This window comes from Plasmodium vinckei (genome assembly GCF_900681995.1).
Source record: "Plasmodium vinckei vinckei genome assembly, chromosome: PVVCY_14".
In the NCBI taxonomy this organism is placed as follows: domain Eukaryota; phylum Apicomplexa; class Aconoidasida; order Haemosporida; family Plasmodiidae; genus Plasmodium; species Plasmodium vinckei.
In genome coordinates, this window is record NC_051306.1 from 1 (window position 1) to 23,976 (window position 23,976).

Here is a 23,976-nt window from a genome sequence, read left to right on the forward strand (position 1 = left end):
CCCTAAACCCTAAACCCTGAACCCTAAACCCTAAACCCTAAACCCTAAACCCTAAACCCTGAACCCTAAACCCTAAACCCTGAACCCTAAACCCTAACCCTAAACCCTGAACCCTAAACCCTAAACCCTGAACCCTAAACCCTAAACCCTGAACCTAACCCTAACCCTAAACCCTGAACCCTAAACCCTGAACCCTAAACCCTAAACCCTGAACCCTAACCCTAAACCCTAAACCCTAAACCCTAACCCTAAACCCTGAACCCTAAACCCTAAACCCTAAACCCTAAACCCTGAACCCTGAACCCTAAACCCTAAACCCTGAACCCTAAACCCTAAACCCTGAACCCTAAACCCTAAACCCTAAACCTAAACCCTGAACCCTGAACCCTAAACCCTAAACCCTAAACCCTGAACCCTAAACCCTAAACCCTGAACCCTAACCCTAAACCCTGAACCCTAACCCCTAAACCCTAAACCCTGAACCCTGAACCCTAAACCCTAAACCCTGAACCCTGAACCCTAAACCCTGAACCCTAAACCCTGAACCCTAAACCCTGAACCCTGAACCCTAAACCCTGAACCCTGAACCCTGAACCCTGAACCCTGAACCCTGAACCCTAAACCCTGAACCCTAAACCCTAAACCCTGAACCCTAAACCCTGAACCCTAAACCTAAACCCTGAACCCTAAACCCCTGAACCCTAAACCCTAAACCCTGAACCCTAACATATGTTGTGGATCCACATGTTAATAAAATTAATTTATCTTTATGCGGAATGTCTATTTAAATTACCATCAAAACATTTTGATCGTTTTAAATTATTATTTAGTGTGTAATTTCGTGTTTCTTTTGAATTAAAATATATTAAATACATTTATTTCGTCATGAAATCAAATAATTAATGTTATAATTCAATTACATTTTCTGTATTATTCCCCATTATATTACTTCGATCATTTTTTTTGACCGTTCGAAATTTATCTTTGTACTTTTGTTATTATCATAAAACTTAAAATTTCTTAATAATTAACTATATATCGATCATCATCATCAAATTAATATACTTATGATCTATTTTTATCTTTATTATTTGTATTTTGTTCCTTAAACTTTGTCTTTGAAAGATTTACAGAACCCAAATAATCAATACTAATATAAATATTAAAAATTACAATTTATTTTATCACTTATAATAGCTTATTTCTTATATATGTTTAAAACAATTCATTAAACTAATAAATGTTATCAAATCATTCAAAATTATACAAATTAAGTACAATATAATACATGGACCTAACGCCAATATCTGTTCCCCAAACACTATCTTAACCCTGGCCCACAACATAAAAATTATATAAAAAATTATATTATAATATATTCCGAACCATAACTCAAAATGCAGATACAGTGAACAAAACAATAACCCATAATGCATAACCTTGCCCCATAAAACATAAACACCTCGGTATCAAGAATATTAGAATCGAAAAAAAATTAATTATATATATTTATTGATTTTACAACTTTATGTTTCATTATTTATTTCTACTTTTTTAATCATTTTTATATAAACAATAAATATTTGTGAATAACTTAAAATATTTTGGCTAATTGTACATATAACATATAATAATATTTCCTATAAATTCACACTTTTTTATTATTATTCAATTCGCGGGGTATATTTTCGTATTTTACTTAATGAGTTTTTAAATGTTGCAAAGTAATATTTATAAAACTTAATTATTATTGTGTAGCATTACAAAAAAGAGAACAAAATTCTAGGTTGAAATTTACAAAGTAATACACAAAAATATATTAATAAAATAAATCTACAACATCACACTAAAAATTGTGTATTTAAAGCCAAATTTTATATAAAATAATAAAGAAAATATAAGTTATAAGGCATAATATACATTAAGAATGCAAAATTATGTATTTTAAAATGTGCATATAAAATATAAAATTATATGCATACAAATAATAAATACTATGGTTATAGCAAATGGATCAATCTTATTTCAGTTATTAATTATTTTCGTAATATTCTTTCACAAACTATATACTACAAATAAGAATAGTAACGAAACAGTTCATATAAATATATATATGTTAACGTTTTATTCAATTGTATAAAAAAAATGTATTACTACTTTTATTTTAATAAATACATAATAAAACCCTAAACCTCAACTTTACAAAAAATATAAGACATTAATTAAATTTATCATTCTATAGTGTCTCGCTTTCATTTATAGACAAAAAAAATTAACAAAAAATTAACAAAAAAAATAACAAAAAAAATCAACAAAAAAAATTAACAAAAAATTAACAAAAAAAATAACAAAAAAAATCAACAAAAAAAATCAACAAAAAAAATCAACAAAAATATCACAAAAAAATCAATAAAAAAAATTAATTAATAAATGGTGCAGGGCCTATTGCATAAGTTTGTATATATTTAATAATGGAACTTTCCCCCATAAACGGAATTTATAAATTTTTTAGTCTGTTTTTTTCGACTATATGATTTTATAATTATTTGCATCTTCTTTCTTCTATCACTTAAGTTTATAACTGTTCATGTCGTTTTATTTACACCAAACAAATTTGTAGATTTTTTCATTTTTTTTCTTTTTAATTTCTTTCTCCGTTCAAATACCAAAAACTAACATAAAATTATAAAAAATGAATAATATTTTACAGTCAGGAAATATTTTAAAAATTGTACACTTCATAATTTTCTTTTATTTACCTTGTACATAATAGCTAAAGTAATGGATATTATAATAACTATAATTGGAATTCCAATTTTTTTGAATTCTTTGAATATATATATATCACCTATTCCTATTGTTCCATTTCCTTTTATTCCAGATTCAGGGTCTGTTGGTATAATTACTGGGACTTCCACCGGTTTTTCAGATCCTTGATCGTTTTGATCAGAATCTTGGTTTCCAGATGACTCCTCAGACGATTGATCTGTTTCATTTTGTTCTGTAGAACTTGGTGAATTTTGTGGAGTTTTTTGAGTGTGTTCTGAGTCTTTTTGGGGTTGTGATGGGTCATCCCCTCCTCCGCCTGATTCAGCAGGGGAATCTACTTGATTAGAATCGGTACTTATATTATCAATAATGTCATTAAAAAAATCACTAAATTTTTCGAAAAAATTGTTTACATTAGACACAGATGTATTATACAAATTCTTAATAGTATCCTTGGCGTTTGTAAGTTGCTCTTTTTTTTCCTTATAAAATTTTAAACCATTATTTAATTGGTCTATGCCTTTTGATGAGATACTAAAAAGTAATGGTACAGTATTAAAAGGGTCCCCTAGCGTACTTTGAGTTACTTCTTCTACTGGAGCATTATCTGATCCACCTTGTTCACTAACTGATCCTCCATTATCACCTTGTACCCCACCTGTATTTGATTGATCACTATCTATATTTTCTCCCCCACCATTTCCTCCATCACCTATACTTACTTGACTGCATTTCTCGCCACTTGGAGTTTCGGGTTCTTTGCCTCCACCATTTATTTTTCCTTTTTCAACGTCGGAACACGTCTCACTTTTAGAGTTTCCTAGACCTATGTCTGAATCATTTGATTCACTTTGATAAATTTTTTCTGATTTATAAGAGTCTTGTAGTGAAGGTGAGGGTGATTCTAGTTTTGCAGATGGTTCTTCAGGTGATGTTTTGTCGTGACTATCTTTTAGTTGGTTTAAAGGTTGTAGCGGTGGTACTTCTTTCGAAGAATGTGATAATCCTGGTGAGTCCGCTTTGTTTGATGTTGTAGTTTTTTTATTGAGGGAATTACATATTTTTTTAGTGATTTTATATGATATAAAACCTCTCACCACCGCCATCTCTTCTCCATTTGGTTTTGTAAGTTTTTTAAGATCAGTTTCTAAATTATTGTTTGAACCATTTTCCTGAATAGCAGAAACTCTAAAATCATCATATATACCTTTTAATTTATTCAATAAATTAAGATATGATTTGCATTCAGAAATGTTTATATAAAGGTTTCTATATTGATCAAGGCAATTGTCAGAATGTTTAGAAAGTTTCTTACTTTCGGCACCTTTTGTTTCATAATATGCAATTGTTTTACATATTCTATTAAGTAATAAATAAAATTCGGCCATATACCTAAGATTAGCTTCTTTCAAACCCTTTATCATATCCAAAAGATCCCAATACCTCAATTTTACTTTATGATCCTTTAAATGTTTCTCATAAGCCTGATTTAAAGTAATAGTATCCATATAGGGGGGTTTAACCTTTTTCTCTTTGCTTTCGTTGCGTATCTTAAGTAATTTATCACTTAGCCACATCAATAAATATTCATCATAGTCATTATACTCATCCTTTTTTATTAATCCTTTGAATAGCATAATTATATATGCGGCCAAAGCATTAATACCATTTTCTTTTGTTTTACAATCATCATTATGGCAATATGTTTTGATGCTTTTGTTTTTGTTAATTTTATTTATATCGACCTTATTACCATCAAAATATTTATCAGCATTAATAAGAAATTCACACTAAGAAATATTTATAAAAATGTGCATTAATTCAAAATGTATTCAAATAAATTTAATATTATTTAAATATAAATTAAACATAATAAAATTAAGGATAGATATGTTTTATTTTGAAATAGAGTTATTTACCATTTTTTTGGAGTCCATTGTAATGAATTTTTTTTAATCTTTATATTGGCATCATATTGTTTTTATATAAATATATACACTGGAACAAAATAGGTTAAACAATGGATCGATTTTTTTATATAAAAATGTCGAACTTAAACGAATTATTAGTATTATCTTCAATAATAATATTAATTTTAAATTAGCATACAACAATATAATAAAATAAAACATATATTCACTTCTATTACAATTTAGATAATTATACTTATTTTGTGATTTTTTCGAAGCATTTTTATCATATTCGGAATAGCTTCATTGTATTATTTTGTGTAAATTTTCAATAAGTTTAAATAAAACACATTTTCTAATTATTATACGCTTGTATGTAGAGAATTATGCATTTTCTATATTTATAGAAAAGATGTTATAGATTTTATATTATTATAAATATATAAAAAATATAAAATGTGTTACTCTATAATTGTTAAAAATGTGTTTTTATTTCATTATTTGAATCCAATATGTTGATATAAATTATTATTCACCGTGAAATATTACACATTTTTATATAATTTCTAATAAGTGTAATACACATTTTGTGTTTAAATTTATATTATTCCTTTTTATATATGAATTAAATATAATAATGAATAGTTTTTAGTGCACATCTTATTTTATTTTTAAAATTAAAAAAACATAATATACAAATATATTGACCGAGGTATTACAATTAAAATGAATCATGAATATAAATCCGTTTTAGGATTATAGTTAGTATATATAATGTGTGTATTATTCTTTTCATCCCTATAATTCATTTAGCATGTAAATGATTAAGAAACATATTTTAAACAATAAAGAAAATAAATATAATTTAAATGTGTTATTTTTTATTTTAAAATTGTATCATACTTTGATTGGAATAATGAATTATTTGGGGATGCTATATAACACGGATTATCATTTTAAGTACACATCTACACTTATAACCTAAACATATATTATGTATTGTATATTTTATAATAAAAATTTATTTATATATTAAAATATTTACATTTCTAATGGAAACTTCAGAATTATTCATAAAATTAATGTTATATTTCTTGGTTGTGTTGATTCTAATATTAGCACATTAAAAAAATACTAACTAAACATTATAATATTTATCTGACGTTATGCATAAAATTTTAATTTTATTATACCTTTAAGAATATATATAATGAATTTACACCCATTTATTGTATCGAATAAACATAATATATTTTTCTTATTTAGTAACATACTAATACATTATTGTTATTGGTATGCTACAATGAGATAATTAATGACTCAGGAGGACTACTTTAAACCAATTACTAATTTCCCTTGTTTCATTGTTTTAAAATATAACATTTTAGAACGTATATATTATTTCATAATAACACTATATTTTAATTACATATTTGAGACTTTGCATATTAGTTCAAAGAAAATATATTACTATGTGTCTTTTCGATAAAACGAATATTTAATTATGTGAAGCTTTCACAATAAAACAACATCTCACTATTAATTATTATAGAGTACTTTATATATTATATGTATTGGCATATAATAACGATATTCTATGTATTATATATTTATAATTATTAGAAAAATTATTGGAACATAATATGATATGAATAAATACAAACATATAATGAAAACATAAACAAAGCATTGTGGTTATTTACAGTTAAATGGTTTTTAATTTATTATATTTTATTTACCACTTTTGTAAAAATGTTTTTTTTTCACAAATTGGCATGTAATCATTTTATTTATATAATATATCTATGAATATACAACATCGTGCTTATTATTTCTGTTAAATAGTACAAAATATTAATATTGATAAATGTAATCCTAAAAAATAATCAAATTACAATAGTAAATCACAAAAATAATACATATCGAACCAATATATTGAAAGACATGCCAATTTATTATTATTTGAAACCCATAAATGAAGTACGGTTAATAAGAAACGCTTTATTTTGTCTTATTCATTTAGCAGGTGGCAAGACACCTTTTGTATTGAAACAATAAAATGTTTTGACTTTTATAAATAATAATTAAAGACAAAGAAATATTATAACTCGGTTATAATAGAGAATTTCATCATATAGAAAATTTATTTTATGTTTTATTGTAAATATGGAAAAAGCCTTAAATTGGTTCCCATTTATAAAAATTAAATATATTAATGGACAAATTTACTATTTACCATTCTTTAATTTTATACATTTTTTAATTCGATTTTAAATATAAGTTAATTAAATTTATAATTCTATGAAATTGTGCTTTCTTTTATAAACAAAAAAAATCAATAAAAAAAATAAATTAATAAATGGTATAGGATCAGACTGCATAAGTTTGTATATATTTAATAATGGATCTTTTTTTCTACCAACTGAATTTATAATCGGTTTTAGGTCTTTGTTCCTATCATATGAACTTATAATTATTTTTGTCTTTCTCTTTCCATCAACTAATTTTATAACTCTTTTCATGTTTTTTTTTTCCGATTTTTTTGTCCATTCACGTGACAAATACTAACATAAAAATGTGAAAAAATATATAATATCTTATAATAATGAAAAATCTTTAAAAGTGTTGTATATAGTAATTATATTATTATTTACCTTATACAAAATTAATAAAATAATGGGTATTAAAATAAGTGTAACCGAAACACCAGTTAAACTACACTTCTTAGATGTGCAACACACTAATGTGGCACTCATAAAATTTATTTTAGGTTTACAATCCTCTGATCCATTCCATGTAGTTGGAATTATATTCCATGTTTTTTTCAAATTGGGGTCAGGACTTGGTGATGTTGCCAATTGAAGATTTGTTTTGTCAGATTTTTTTTGATTAGATGGATCATCTTGTGGATTTTGCTGCGTGGTAGGTTGTGATTGGGAAGCTGGTTGTTTTGGTTGTGGTGTATTTGGTGATGGACCTTTTGGCGGACCTGATGGTGGCGTTGATGGTGGAGTTGGTGGTGAAGGTGGTGGTAACTGACTAGGTGGATCTTTTGGTGGAGGTTGCGGCGAATCTCCACTTTGTTGCGATTTATCACTATTTGGTGGTAGGTTATTATCTGAGTTGCCTGCACCTCCTCCTTTACTACCTGAACCCACTGGTTCACTATCTTTGGCACCTTTACCATCCGAACCTCCTGATCCTCCTTTGTCACTACCTGGTCCACCTTCTGAGCCACCTTTTTCAGTATATGCGCCACCTGGTTCACTATTTCCTCTATCATCTCCATTTACTTGACTACCTTTCCCACCACTTGGATCGCCGGGTTCTTTGGCTCCGCCATTCTTTTTTTCGTTTTCACTATTTGGACTTCTTGCATCACCACTTGTACCCTCTCTCCAACTGTCTGAATCTCCTACTTTACTATCTTGCCCCCCACCTGATACACTACCTGGATCTCCTGTTCCATCATCTGTACCTTTTGATATATCGCTTCCATTTTTTTGCATGGTTTGTGTAGTGCCCTTCATATTCCCTTTATTTTCAGAGACCACTACTTGACTTGATGCTTGGGGTCCTGGTGAGTCCGTTTTTTTTTGCTTTGTATTTTTTTTTTGGGAATAACATATTTTTTTATTGAATTTATATGGTTTAAAACTTCTCTTCGCGTTCATCTCTACTCTATTTGGTGTTGTAAGTTTTTTAAGATTAGTTTCTAAATTATTGTTTGAAGGATTTTCCTTAATAGCATAATTTCTAAAATCATCATATATACCTTTTAATTTATTCAATAAATGAAGATATGATTTGCATTCATAAATGTTTATATAAAGGTTTCTATATTCATTAAGGCAATTTTTAGAATAATTAGAAAGTTCCTTACTTTTGGCTTTGTTTTCTTCATAATATACAATTGTTTTACATATTCTATTAAGTAATTTATAAAATTCGGCCATATACCTAAGATAAGCTTCTTTCAAACCCTGCTGCATATTTAAAAGATCCCAATAATTCGATTTTACTTTATCATTCTTTAAATACTCTTCATAAGCCTGCTTTAAAGTAAAATTATCCATAAACCCTTTTGGAGTATCTTTGCCTTTGCTTTTGATGTGTATCTTATATAATTTATCACTTATCCACATCAATAAATATTCATCATACTTATTATAATCATGGTCTTTTATTGACCTTTTGAATTTCATATGTATATATATGGCCAAAGCATTAATACGTTCTCCATTTGTTTTACAATCATCATTATAGCAATAACTTTTGATGGTTGATTTTTCGTTAATTTTCTTCGTATTGACATCTTTACCTTTAAAATAACTATCACCTTCGAGAAGTAACTTACACTAAGAAAATATTTATAAAAATATGCATTAATTCAAAATTTATTCAAATAAATTTAATATAATTTTAATATAAATTAAACATAATAAAATTAAGGATATATATGTTTTGTTTTAAAATAAAGTTATTTACCATTTTTTGGTGTTCCTCCATTGTAATGGAATTTTGTTTTTTAACTGTAGATTGACATCATATTGTTTTTACATAAAACTTATATACTACACCCAAAATTTTATGCAATTATTTGTCTTTATATGTGAAATTTCCAGTAATTAAACCCACTTTAGCATTTTTCTCAATAATAATATTAATTTAAAATTAATATACAACAATATAATAAAATAAAACATATATCCACTTTTGTTACGATTCAGATAAGTATCTTTGATTTGTGATTTGTTCGAAACATTTTTATCATATGCGAAATATCGCTATTCTTAATAATATTTGGAATACCTTCATTGTATAATTTTGTGTAACATTTTAATAAGTTTAAATAAAACATATTTTCTAATCATTATACGTTCTTACATTAGATAACTATGCATTTTCTTGATTTATAGTAAAAATATAACCAATTTTATATTATTATAAATATATAAAGAATTAAAAATGTATTATTACTATAATTGTTAAAAATGTATTTGTATCTCATTATTTGAATGTCATATATTGATATATGTTATTATTCAATTTGAAATATTACACTTTTTTATATAATTTCTAACAAGTATAAAACACTATTTGTGTTTAAATTTAATATTATTCTTTTTTCTAAATAAATAAATATAATACGTTTAATTATCTTAATTAATAATTCACTTTAGAATATGTAATAACTTTGCTTATGTACTAACATTTCTTTATATATAAATTAGTTTTTGGGTAATAGTTATTATATATAAAATGTATATTATTCTTTTCATTCTTATTATCTATTTAATATATAAATGATTAATAAATGTATTTTAAATAATAAAGAAAATAAATATAATTTAATATATTAATTTTTATTTAAAAATTCTATAAATACTTTGGTTAGAATAATTAATTAATTTGAGAATCAATATAATATGAGCTACCATTTTAAGTACACATTTATACTTATAATCTAAACATATATTATGTGTTATATATTTTATAATAAAACGTTATTTGTTTATATAATAAAATAGATGTATTTTTAACGAGCATTATGGAATTATTATATTGATTGATAACTTTAATGTCATAGCACCATAATAAAGTATACTTACCAACAAAATGTAGTATTTTATTTGATTTATTATGCATACAATTTTAATTTTATCATACCTTTAAGAGCATATTTAACTAATTTATACCCATATAGTGCATCAAATAAACATAATATATTGTTCATATTTAGTAGAATACTAATCCATTATTGTTACTATTATTGCTACTAATATACCACTGTACACTACAATAAATAATTAATGCACTCAAGAGAAATACTTTAAACCAATTACTAATTTTCCTTGTTTCATTGTTTTAAAGTGCAACATTTTATGGCATATATTATTTCGTCATACCACTATATTTAAAATATAAATTTATAAGTTTGTGCATATATAATATCCTAGTATAAATATTATTGTTTAAATAAAATTAATTATTATGTGTTTTTTCGATAAAATTAATATTTAATTATATGAATTTTTTACAATAAAATAATATTTAAATATTATTTGTAGAATATTTACTATCTTATATATATAAGCATATAATAATAACCCTATTTCTATATACCTAATTTTTTTAATTATTATAAAAATTATTAGAACAAAATATATATCAAATTTTATTAATATTTTATATTTTATTTTTTAACTATTCTAAATATAATATATATATATACCTCAAAACTATAAAATTTAAAAATTAATAATGATTAACTTATTATTATGACTTTATGATAAATAAATTAAAGCTTATAAAGCAACTAATATTCATACTAATTAATTTGAATACAAATATAAAGAAATACAAAAAGAGAGCAGTAACTACAATTAAAACTTAAAATATTCTATATATAGTTTAATTTTTACTGTGTTATTAAAAATGCTATATACATAAAACATTTTTTATAGATATCGTTGTATTGTCGAATCTCGATCGACATTTATGAATCTATATTTATAATTACCTATTTATGTTGTAATATGATTAATTAATATTAAAATCACATATTAACCTGAAGGTATATTATAATGTAGATAATTCTCCAAATGAATCTAATTATATATTATAGCTTCATATATAAGATTATTATACTGATCGGTTAACAAAATGCAATTTAAATCAAAATAATAGTGACATAAATAATAAGGTTTACTAAATAAAATTTTTATCAAATAAAGAAATATATTGTCCTATGCATAATTCAATATAATCGCTGATTAATATGTTTTATATAATAGACAATTATGATATATCCAATATTTATATTAATATATGCAATATAGAAATTTTATTTTAATCATATTAAGTCAATATTATAACCTGTGAACAAGTGTTATGCAACACTTTCATATTAATGACTATGCTCCTTTGGGGGTGCATATTTGAACTTTATTTCATGATTAAATATACAGGGATGGTATATATTTAATAAACATTTACAGACCGATAAATATTATCAAATTATAAATAAAATAATAAAAACGTGTCCATAATGCAAAGCATAGATTTCATAGAACAAAACTATAACCCATACTACAGAACCTTGACCCAAAATATGGGTTCCCTAAAACACAACTTTATACCCGAACTCAAAATAAAACAAAACCAAAAATGTAAAGCATATAGAAAAAACACTTATTAAGCATTTTATTTACTATTTTGTGTCTAATTATCTCTGCTCTTAATCAACAACATTCTTCAAACCTAATTTAATGCATTTTATATAATGATGCAAACATATTTTTAAGAAGTTTATTTTCTGGATATTTTATATAACGTGCATTTTTATGAACAAATACAACATAATGCGTTTTAGGGCTTATAATATATCACCAAATATTAAATAATAAAATGTGGCAAACACGTTTTTTTTTTTATGTCGTGATAATTTAAAATGTTACAAAGATACCCCCTTAAAAACACTATATTATATACATTTTGAGAATATTTAAAAATATCGATTTTGTTTTTTTTTCTGTCATTTTGGATCGTTTTTATTTTGTTAATTTATGCTAAATATAGAGTATATATTGAATCAATTATGATAATAATATAAATTATAAACACATAAAATGAAAAAATTAACTTTTTATATGTGCTTGTAAAGTTTACGATTAAATCATGTCATAAATTTTAGCAATATGTTATTAATTGTAGACAATAATTTTGAGGTAAATAAAATGTTTATTACTTTAAATAAAAAAAAAATATAAATATTTTTATAAATTTTCATATAATATATAATTAATGTCATAAATAATTAACAGTTGTAAAGTATTATATTTATTAGTAACATTTTTTGCTAGGAGATTATTTTACTCATTATAATTAAAAAATTACATTAATAATATATACAATTTTTTATTTATACCAACTTAAATATACTTATTATTACATTGAATCAAAAAAAAAATTTTTTTGGTTGTTGTTTTTTTTTTGGTGCTTTTATAAATAAATATGCTATACATATTGTATTTTCTTGCTGTTATTTTTTAAGTAAAACCCTTATATAATTCATTATTTATTAATAAAAAATAATATATGGTAATTAATTATATATTTTAAATATATATATTTTCTTATACCATATTTTAATTACCAAAATTAAGAAAATTAAATAAAGCCAAAAATGTATTACCGAAAAACAATCCATATATAATAATTTGTATTTATTTTGTTATGGCAATTTTGATTTCATTTGATTGTATGAAATGCTAGAAAAAACTTCGAAATAAGATAAAGAACTATAATTATACATTTTTTAATTTCTTATAATTTATTTACGATTTGTTATATTATTGTAATATACATTAACTCCTATTAATATTATTTAATACTAATGTAATATATATGTAGAGTTTGTATGTATAAATTTGTATACAACCATAATACGATTCGTATGGTATGTTTTTTTATGTTAATAATCTATATACATATACTTGAGAAGTAAAATTTTAATTATCTATATATGCATGTATTTTGGTTATAAAATAATATATATTTTTTTATTTGTAATATAGGTTATTATGTTCCATAATATTGGTGATGGAAGAAATTGAATTGAGTAATGATGAATTAAGGAATACAACATGTAAGTTAGATGGCGATCCTAAGGTAGGTTCGTTCTGTAATAAAAATGGTTTACTTATAAAAACATATGGGTGGCTAGTTCAAAATGCTATAGGAATTATATTATTAATACATGGATTCAAATCTCATGCTCGATTAACTTATATGAAAATGAATATAAAAATGCCAAATGGAAGTGAAGACGTAGTAGTAGACAATGATAATTACTATATTTATAAAGATAGTTGGATTGAAAAATTTAATCAACATGGCTATTCAGTATATACACTAGATTTGCAAGGACATGGCGAATCCCAATCATTGGGAAATTTAAGAGGTGATATTAATTGCTTTGATGATCTAGTTGGTGATGTAATACAATATATGAATCAGATTTACGATGAAATCTCAAACGATATCCAAATGGATTATGAAATCCCAAATGATAACCAAACGAATGATGAAATTCCAAACGATAACCAAACGAATGATGAAATCTCAAACGATATCCAAACGAATGATGAAATTCCAAACGATAACCAAACGGATGATGAATCTCATGATATAGTAACAACTAAAAAAAAAAGGCTTCCTATGTATATTATTGGGCATTCGATGGGAGGAAATATTGCTTTAAGAATATTACAATTATTAGGGAAAGAAAAAGAAAATACCATTAATGCTGAAAACGAAAATGACTATAAAAATTTAAACATTATATTAGACAATTATGTTGATATTAATGGAATTGGCAATGATATGGAAGAATATATGATTAATAGTGTGTATGATATAAATAATTCTAATGATTTTTCTATAGAAAATATGAATAATGCGCATTTCATTGCCAATTCTAATGATTGTGATTCAGAAGATTCCTGTTTTAGTGCCCCTGATACAACAAATGCTATTATTAATGATAAATATGAAGGGCATTATAATTATTTAGATAAATTAAATATTAAAGGTTGTGCATCTTTATCTGGTATGATGAGATTACAAGCGCCATTGGATGGTGGAAACAAATCATTTAAGTATTTATATTTACCTATATTAAAATTCCTGTCTCTTGTCGCTCCTCATGCACTAATTTCGTCAGAACCGGGTTATAAAAGGTCCGAATATGTTACTAATATATGTAAGTACGATAAATTTCTAAATAGAAATGGAGTAAAATTTAAATGTATATCTGAACTTGTAAAAGCAACTATCATATTGAATCGTAATATTAATTATTTACCAAAAAATATTCCTTTATTATTTGTGCATTCAATAGATGATTGCGTTTGCAATTATAAAGGGTCAGCTATGTTTTATGATAAAGCAAAGGTTTATAGAAAAGAATTATACAGTGTTGAAGATATGAATCATGCTATAACGATAGAGCCAGGAAATGAAGAAATTTTAAATGTAATTATTGATTGGATTCATGATTTAGAAAGGAATGATGGGGAAGAAATAGAAAATGAAATAAGAGATAAAATAGAAAATGAAATAAGAGATGAAATAGAAAACGAAAAAGAAAATGAAAAAGAAATGGATATTGGTGATAGTATGAATGATGATATAGCAGAGGAGCCAGAAGATGAACACTTTTATAAAAAATTTATCGGTTGGATTCGTAATTTAATAAGGGATAATGACGATGAAATAAAAGATGAAGTAAAAGATGAAATAAAAGATGAAATAGAAAATGTACGTTAATAATGTTTATGCTAAATATTGCTTTTTATTTTTATAAACATAAATGTAACTTTTTCAATTAATTTTTTAGTCAATAAAAGAAAAAATATTAATAAATATATTTATCTTTTGCATTATATATATGTTCTTTGCTTTTCAAATTGTTTTTTTAAATTAAATTTGTGTATAATATTTTAGTTGCAATTTGAAGGTGTATATATAATGTTAATTTGTGAATTCATACAAATTAAAATTAATTATGTAATAACTTCACTTATAATTAGTTTTTATCTTCTTATAATTAATAAAAGGGTAATTAAAATAATAACAATTTACATTTATTATTTGCTGTTTTTTATATGTAAGGCAATTTTGAGAACAAAAAGGCGGAGAATAAAATTTAGTATTAGAATACCATTTTTAAAATAAAATGGGGTTGAAGCAATTTAAATTGGATAAATATTATTGCTCAAATTTTTGGAAAAACATTATTTAGATGTGTATATATCTTTTTTTATATAATATAATTATTTAGTGAGGATATGTATTTTATAAGGAAAATAGACAACCGATTTCTTAAATTAATACTACTACTACTTTGTATATGTAATATAGGTTTGTTTATAATGTATTTAGATTAATTTCATCGTGTAGATGCTAATCCATTTATGTGTTTAATACAAATATGTTTTGTAAAATGATCAATAATAGAACAAACATAAAAATAAGTTGTGGGACAGCACATAAATTAAAAATGCAAATTTCTGTATTTTATAAATATGAATAAATAATATAAAATTATACGCATACAAATAATAAATAGTAAGATTATAGAAAATATATCAATCTTATTTCAATTATTATTATTTTCAGAATATTCTTTCACAAATTATATACAATAAAGTAAATACGTCAAAACATTTTTCATGTAAATAAATATATGAGTCTTCTATTAAAAATGTATTTATTATAAATTGTATTTATTATAAATTGTATTTATTATAAATTGTATTTATTTTAACATTTACATATTCAGTAATAAGTTTGAAACATTAACACATAAGCCCTAAACCTGAACCCTATATATATTTAAAACAATTTGTTAAACTAATATATAATAAAATTATTAAAAATTATAGAAAATTAGATGTAATGTGATACTTAACCTTAACCCATTTGTGGGTATCATAAACACAACTTTAACCCTGATCCACTAAATAAAATCATATAAAAATTACACAAAAAATAGGAAAAATACAATAAATATATACACATAGCTATATATTTTGTTGATTATATTATTTAATTATTCTTATAGATCCAAAAATTGTTATCAAAAATGACTTGTTTCCAAATAGACATATTCTTAACATATATTAATCATTATTACTCTTCGAATCATATATTAACTTTCATTTTCTTCTTTACTTGATTTAATTTTTTTCTTATATATTGTCTTTGAAATAGTTTATCAATTCCAAATAATGAATACTAATATAAAAATGGTAAAATTATTATATATTTTTTGATAAACGCATATAAGGGATCATAAAATATAATTTAAATATTATAGTTTTTAATTACTTATTATTTACCTTATAAGCAATTCCCAAGAAAGCTGGTATTGCAAATGTCGATAAACCTGGAATTAATGTGCTTGTTATCGACGAACTTGATGATGTAGCTTCAGAGATATGTGCAGAAACTTGTGTTGTTTTTGTCGTTGGAAGAGATGGAATACTGCTACAACCGTTGCAATTTTTATCACAATATTTTTTTAAATTATTATAATTAGTTGATAAACTCGACAATAATGTTCTATGTGAACTGTCATCTGTATCAAAATCATTATTATTAAGAAGTTTACTATATTCATCAACAAATGTTTTAGCTTTTTTATAATATTGGGTGCAATCTGACGAATCCTTATTAATATCATTATACATGTTACATAATGATTTTAATAAATTATAAAATTTAGATATAACGTTGATTTATATATTTATAATAAAAAGTCATATAAATTGTTGATGAGGTTATCATCTTTCAGGTTTAACATATAAATTAACCATATGATAATACATTCGTAAATATTCATATTATTTGATAAATCATTCTTAATCAAATCAGAATCATAAATTATTTTAAGAAGGGATATACATCCAGACATAATTTTATCATTATCATTCTCACAATTATTACACTGCCCTAAACCATAAACCAAAAATCTGGTGGCATTAAGTTATTTATGTTGCTAATATTTGTGCCAGCTTATAACCATTAATTTCGCTAAAAATGAAAGCTTATTTATATAATTTGTTAATGAGAAATAATAATTGCTATTATAGCTAGGAAAGGGTTGCATGTGATAAGATTGAACTATATATATATATATATATATATATATATATATATTCATGTATAAATAGCATTTAAAAAAAACTATTAAAATTATTTTTTAAATTTGTCTAGGACACCATTTATATTAGATGACACAAATTTTATTATGTTTGAATAATATAACATGGATTTATGTAAAAGATATTTGAAAATATATTATTATTTACGATATTCAGGACAAAATATAAAATAATGGTATTTATTTAATCTATTTATATAAAATAACGACGCCAATTTGACTGTTAATATTATAAAAAACTATTTTTTACCCCCAGAAAATATTTATTGACATTTTTAAATCCCTTTTTCTAATACTTTAAAATATTATTATAAACAATATAAAATTAATATAATATATATTGCATAAGCATATTTATATTTATATTAATTTTATTAAAATTTATATTTTTATTTTACTTAATTTAATCCATTTAATTTTATAATTTTTCATTTATCGGAATTTTATTTTACTAATTGTTATTCGTAGTAACGATTATATGTAATAAAATTAACAAAATAATTATTTTTTATAGAGAGGCGGCATTGCTCACAAAATTATTATTATAGGGCGAAAGTATTCACGCATTTTTTATTTATAAAAGAAAAAATTATATAAAAAATTATATAAAAAATTATAAATATTTTAGGATCGAATAAAAAATAACCACCTTTTAATTTTTTGTATATATAATTACATATTTTACAACTATTACATTATTATACTATTTTTAATATATAATTTTTTGTGCTTATTATTTTGCTATTTTTAACATTTCCAATTTTTTTAAGGTTTATTAATTTATTAATACTTACTTTTTATATTAATAATAAAACACAAGATACATCAATATATACTTTACATAAAAAGAAGTATTGGGAAATATCATATAATTTTTATATGGCAATCATTATTTTCATTATTTATTATATTTATGAATTTTAATTCTAGTTAATTTGTTTTTAATTAGATATATATTGATTTTTTTTTTGTAAAGATCGTTATAATTGTATAATTAGAAATATAACTATAATAAGATATTAATATAACTTGTGAAGCCTATATAAATTATATTGATATTTTTTTACGTTTTCTTGGATTTAATTATTTAATAAACCCATACATAAAATAAAATTATCTTGCTAATTAATGATAATATTATTATTTAAATATAACTAATCCCAAAGCATTTATCTTTTATTTAGTTATTCAAACTATTAAGATACCGAATAAAAAAATGAATTCAGTATTTTCGATTAAATCTTTTATATTTGCCTTGATAGTATGTTGTCAATATTACCAACATGAGGTAAGATAAATATGATGCATAAACTGATTCTATTATTATGATGCTATTATTATTCCAATATATATTTGATTTATGTGTACAATTTTTAGGCGAATAAGAGCGACCATATATTTAAAGACCACGATGCGACAATTACATTGTCATCAAGAATTAATAGATTATTAGCAGAGTGTGAAGCAGGACCAAGCACGAATCCTCTAAGTTCATATCGCCGAAAAGAAAAGGAAACCAATGCCGAGTCACAAAAAGGAGATTTGGAAATAAATATAAATGAAAACGATATTGTTAATTTAGAAAATTATATAGAAGAAAATATGAATAATAATAATATGAATGATAATGACGATGATGATGAAACAGAAGTTGAGGAAGAAGGATATTCTTCGAATTACCGAACATACAGTAAACGAGATTGCTTAACAGGTGGTCGTGAAAAAAATCCCAAATATTTTTTGGGTATTAATAAAAAGAAAATAAAAAAATATGTGACCAATATGAATATGCAAGCAGGATTTGTTGGTCCTACAGTTTTTGGGGTGGGTTATCCAATTAACCAAGTAGTGAATAATGATATGTATGCTCCTGCTTATCTTACTGATTGGTGGTTAAGCTCGTCTACGTTTGTATATATCTTCCATCTAATACGTAATGCGCTTTTTAAGACTAGAAAAGTAAATATTTAATATCATTTAAGGCCATTTTAAAATTCATTTATGCAATGAAACATAAAATACATACATGCATTGGAGTCTTAAACTATAATTATACATAAAAATTTGTGGATATTAATAAATAATTTTTATTGATATAGTTACATCTAATAGTAAATATTTGCATTTTTTATGTATCCCGATGCATAAATTGTATATTTCAAGATTTGTTTATGCTTTGGCAATCATATCTTTAAAATGATAATAAAAAATAGTATTTGCATATATTTCCCAGAAATATGTACCATGAAATAAATATATTTATCATATGTGTTCTTCTTTAAAAACTTTGATTTATTGCATATTTTGCATATATTTAATGTATTTACATATAATATAAAATTGTCATAAAAATTCGAACTGTGTTTGCTTTTATTATTTTTCTTCATATTTGGCATTTATTTGTTTCTTTTATTTGATAAATATATTTAATATCAATTAAAAACTCAAACTAACATCATAGACATGTTAAATCATTTTGCCGTTTGCAATTAATATTAATTTAAGTAAAAAGGGAGAGCATATTATACATAAAAATATATATATAATTAATTAATTAATGATTTAAAGTATAATTTGGATCTATATTTCATGCACATTTTTATTGAAAAAAATATTGCAAAAGTCTTAAAAAATAGAAAAAGGAAACATCTATGTCTTTTCCAAACACGGTTACATTAATTGTGTTCTATATATATTCAATAAAAAATTATATAAAAAGAAATGTGATATACTTGAAAATTATCCTATATATAGCCGTATATATTCATTATAATAATATGTATATAAAAGTTACATATTTATATTTTTATACTTCGAAATATTTTTTTTATCATAACCCATCCTTTCAAGAATTTTAACAAAATATAAATACTTCTTTAAATGTATTATCAAAATATCTGAATTGTTTTTAAGATAATTGAAAGAATACATGCTTTTCGAAAACAAAACTGACGTATTCAAATTATTAATATATAATAATTATTGTTTTAAGTTTACCAAATGAAATTTATTGATTATTTGTTTTAATAATACATTAAAATTTTAATGTAAATATACACAATTATTATAACCATGAATAGAATTGTATGAATTATTCATATATATAAGACATTGTAGAAAAGAGATATCCCAATTGCATTTTGTATCTAATTATTTAAATATAACTATATTATATGTGATAGAATTTTTCACTTATAAATAAACCTATAGTAACAAATAAAATTTATATTATTATAATGTGAAACAATGTATATAATAAGATCTAAATTTGTTTCCTTTTTTTAATTTATTTATCTTTATAAAATAATAAATGAATTTTTTATATATTACATGCTAAGAAAAATATGCACTTCTACTATTTGTAGACAAGAAAAATACTAAAATCATTTAAGCTTCTATAAGAAATATTATAAAATATTCATTTGGATTTATATTAAAAGTTTATTAACAACATTATATTATAATACATTTATAAAATGAAGAAAAATGCGGTTAGCAAACAATAAATATGTATTTTATTATAAAATCTACGCAAAACCGTAGAATACAAACAATTGAACAATATAATATATTAAACAAGGGTATTAGGATATAAATAAACAAATGATGAAATATATACTATCAGTAATAATCAGCATATTTGTTATTTATAATAGTGGAATTGTAAAAAATACAAAAAAAACACAAAAAAGTAATTCAACTAAAACAAATATATTATTGTATATCGATATATAATGTATTTTAATGTTGAATTATACACAAAATATATTTTTATAAATGTTGGATTTTATTATCCATAATGAAATTTTTAATTTTTATCGGTAAATTTCTTCCTTAATTCTGCATTAAATTTTTTTAATTTATTCATATACTTCTTTCGAAATTTATGGAATTTATCAAATTTACCCATATCATTTAAACGCATTATTATCTCTATGAGTACATATATAATAATTAAAACGTTTATTGTAATTGATATTGGATAGAATATATGCAAATTCATAAGCCCAATAACAGATACTGTAGCATGATCAATGCCAAACAATATTGCGTTATTAGTTACACATCCGAAAGTATTTTTGATAGCTTTTGGGGCATATGCTGCAGCACCATTTACAAAAGAGCTGAATAATCCAGTAAAACCTAAATCATCAATATTTATAGTCGGTAATACAGTAGCAATTTCGCTCATAACATTAGACGCAGTATTTACTAAGCAATCCGATGTTCTAAATAATGTTGTTTCCCCAATTGTATAAAGAGCTGCATCCATATAACGAACCCCCATAAGTCCAGATATGTTTACTCCGACTAATGAAATTGAAATTGTTGATAGTATTATTGGTAATATATATAAAGCAAATATTTTTAAATATTTTTTTACTTTATAATATTTCCCTTTAACTGGCTTTGGTCCAATTATTTTATCAAATAAAAGTCGTTCAGTTTCTAAATATATTTCGTCTATAGAAAGTTCATTTATTTTGTCATTACTTAGCACTTCACCCACTACATCTTGTATATCATCGTTATCAAATGAATCTATAAAATCATTTTCGTCTAAATTTGGATTATTATTACTTTTTTCCTCTGTTTTATTTATGGGTAATATGTCTAAAACCTTTACATCTTCATCTTTTGGCCTAATTATTTCCTTTTTATTGTTAATATCTAATTGGACTGGACTATTTTTTTCATGTTCTAGAAATTTATCATTGTTATTATCTATATTATTTGATATATTCGCTTCACATTTTAATTCATTTAGGTTTTCGGAACTATCCTTATTTGATACATCATATTTTTTATTTGGATCGTTTATTTTTAATGGATCATTTTTTCCCTTTAACCCTATTTTTTTTGTATTATTCATGTATATTTCGATTACTTGTTCTCTTTTATTTGATTTTTGCATTTTCTCTTGATTTTCCATACATATTTCGATAACTATTTCTTTTTTATTTGATGACTTATTTTTTGTATTGTCATATGAGTCTCCTATTTTATTTATTTCCTTTATTTCATTTTGTTTGCTATCTGTATTTATAGAATGCTTATATTCCTGTAATCCACTTTCCTTTGTTATATCCTTTTTTAAAGGGCTGAGTACGTGATTTAGTGTATTTTGTACTTGTATATTATTTTGCTTTTTTAACAAATCATGATTTGAAGACAATTCTTTTTTTTTCTCTAGATTATCTTTTATTATAGTATATTTATTATCATTTACTCTTCTTTTTTTCACTGCAATTGTTTGTGGTTGTTTTTGTTCTATCAGTCGATTTTTTTTTAGTATAACTTTTTTGTTACCTACTTTTGTTTTCTTCAACTCTGCTTCATTATTTATATTATGTTGACATAATTTAAGCTTTTCTCTTAAAAGCTTATCTTGGGAAAATCCATAATTTCTATAAGCCCAAGGATTTTCAGATAATGCACAATCTGTCGATAATTTAATATCGTTTTGATCGTTTTTATTACGTTGTGTGTTACTCAATGGAGTTTTTATGGTAGATAATTTTTCTAATTCTCTACACTTATTAGATTTATTCTCATATTTTATCGCATATTTATTTGATGGATTTAATAAATAATCTGGATTTGATTCAATTGGAATATAATCATTATGTAATGGTTTAAAATTTTTATTCACTAGACATGTGTTACTTAGTGCAATTGGGGGAGAATCTTTTAATAAAGAAGCATTCGATTTAATGCTTTTTTCGATTTCATTAACTTTATACTTATTTACTACAATTTGTTTATGTTGGTATTCACATAGAGCTCTTCTCAAAAAAATATTTCTATTAGGGATTACTAAATTTGGTTGTTTGTGGGTATTTTTTATTACCCAATTTTTTGTTATATTTTCTCTTATGTATTTATCATTATTATTGCTTAATGTTGTTGGGTTACTTTTCACATCATTTTTATCCTTCACATTAGTTAGTTTATTTCTCTTATAATTTTTTCTTTTAGTATAACAGTTTGAAGTATATAGTGAGTTTCCATTATCGAACTCAGTCAAGATTCTATCATGTGTTAACAATATTGTGACATAATTTCTGTTCTTCTTTGAAAAATAAATGGAAAAAGATTTATAAAAAATAAAAAATATATACATGTCTATATATTAAATTATGTGCAATCATAAATGTTAATAATTTTATTTTCCATTTTCAAATTATTACCTTGTAATTTAGGAAAGCATATATTAAGATAACATATATCAATATTTTAATATACATTTGAATCATATTTTGTCTATTGATTTGATCATTTTCTCGACGCCATATTTACACTTAGTTATTCAGCCAATGTTTAATATATGAATCCATATTATTCATATAACATACATTATTATCGATAATGCTGTTTTCATTTACACTTTAATTATTAATTATAAAATATGAATTATAATAATTAATTATATACTACCTTTATATTCTCGAAATCAAAATTTTACAGCTTCATACGCGAATGCATGTTGTCATTATAATTCATTTTCATAATCACTAAACGATTTTTAAATATTTATCATACAGAAGAAAAAATATAATAATTTAC

At 23.4% G+C, this 23,976-nt stretch overlaps 6 protein-coding genes across 6 annotated transcripts; 2 read left to right on the plus strand and 4 right to left on the minus strand.

Moving 5' to 3' along the window:
- Positions 1-2,585: 2,585 nt before the first annotated feature.
- On the minus strand, positions 2,586-4,706 carry PVVCY_1400010 (PIR protein CIR protein; the record flags this gene model as incomplete). The annotated part of the gene is made up of 3 exons (XM_037634818.1): positions 2,586-2,672; positions 2,760-4,559; positions 4,689-4,706. 3 exons carry the CDS (start codon positions 4,704-4,706, stop codon positions 2,586-2,588), a joined length of 1,905 nt encoding a protein of 634 aa, XP_037490864.1.
- Positions 4,707-6,970: 2,264 nt separating this feature from the next.
- PVVCY_1400020 (CIR protein PIR protein) lies at positions 6,971-9,188 on the minus strand (the record flags this gene model as incomplete). The annotated part of the gene is made up of 3 exons (XM_008628552.2): positions 6,971-7,243; positions 7,334-9,037; positions 9,168-9,188. The coding sequence occupies 3 exons, from the start codon at positions 9,186-9,188 to the stop codon at positions 6,971-6,973; spliced, it is 1,998 nt and encodes a 665-aa protein (XP_008626774.2).
- Positions 9,189-13,283: 4,095 nt separating this feature from the next.
- On the plus strand, positions 13,284-15,011 carry PVVCY_1400030 (lysophospholipase, putative; the record flags this gene model as incomplete). The annotated part of the gene is made up of 1 exon (XM_008628553.2): positions 13,284-15,011. The coding sequence occupies one exon, from the start codon at positions 13,284-13,286 to the stop codon at positions 15,009-15,011; it is 1,728 nt and encodes a 575-aa protein (XP_008626775.2).
- A 1,377-nt stretch (positions 15,012-16,388) lies between these two features.
- PVVCY_1400040 (CIR protein PIR protein, fragment) lies at positions 16,389-16,936 on the minus strand (the record flags this gene model as incomplete). The annotated part of the gene is made up of 2 exons (XM_008628554.1): positions 16,389-16,481; positions 16,586-16,936. The coding sequence occupies 2 exons, from the start codon at positions 16,934-16,936 to the stop codon at positions 16,389-16,391; spliced, it is 444 nt and encodes a 147-aa protein (XP_008626776.1).
- A 1,689-nt stretch (positions 16,937-18,625) lies between these two features.
- On the plus strand, positions 18,626-19,380 carry PVVCY_1400050 (Plasmodium exported protein, unknown function; the record flags this gene model as incomplete). Its single annotated transcript, XM_008628555.1, has 2 exons — positions 18,626-18,697; positions 18,787-19,380. The coding sequence occupies 2 exons, from the start codon at positions 18,626-18,628 to the stop codon at positions 19,378-19,380; spliced, it is 666 nt and encodes a 221-aa protein (XP_008626777.1).
- A 1,837-nt stretch (positions 19,381-21,217) lies between these two features.
- PVVCY_1400060 (Plasmodium exported protein, unknown function) lies at positions 21,218-23,666 on the minus strand (the record flags this gene model as incomplete). Its single annotated transcript, XM_008628550.2, has 2 exons — positions 21,218-23,482; positions 23,601-23,666. The coding sequence occupies 2 exons, from the start codon at positions 23,664-23,666 to the stop codon at positions 21,218-21,220; spliced, it is 2,331 nt and encodes a 776-aa protein (XP_008626772.2).
- Between the last annotated feature and the right edge of the window lie 310 nt (positions 23,667-23,976).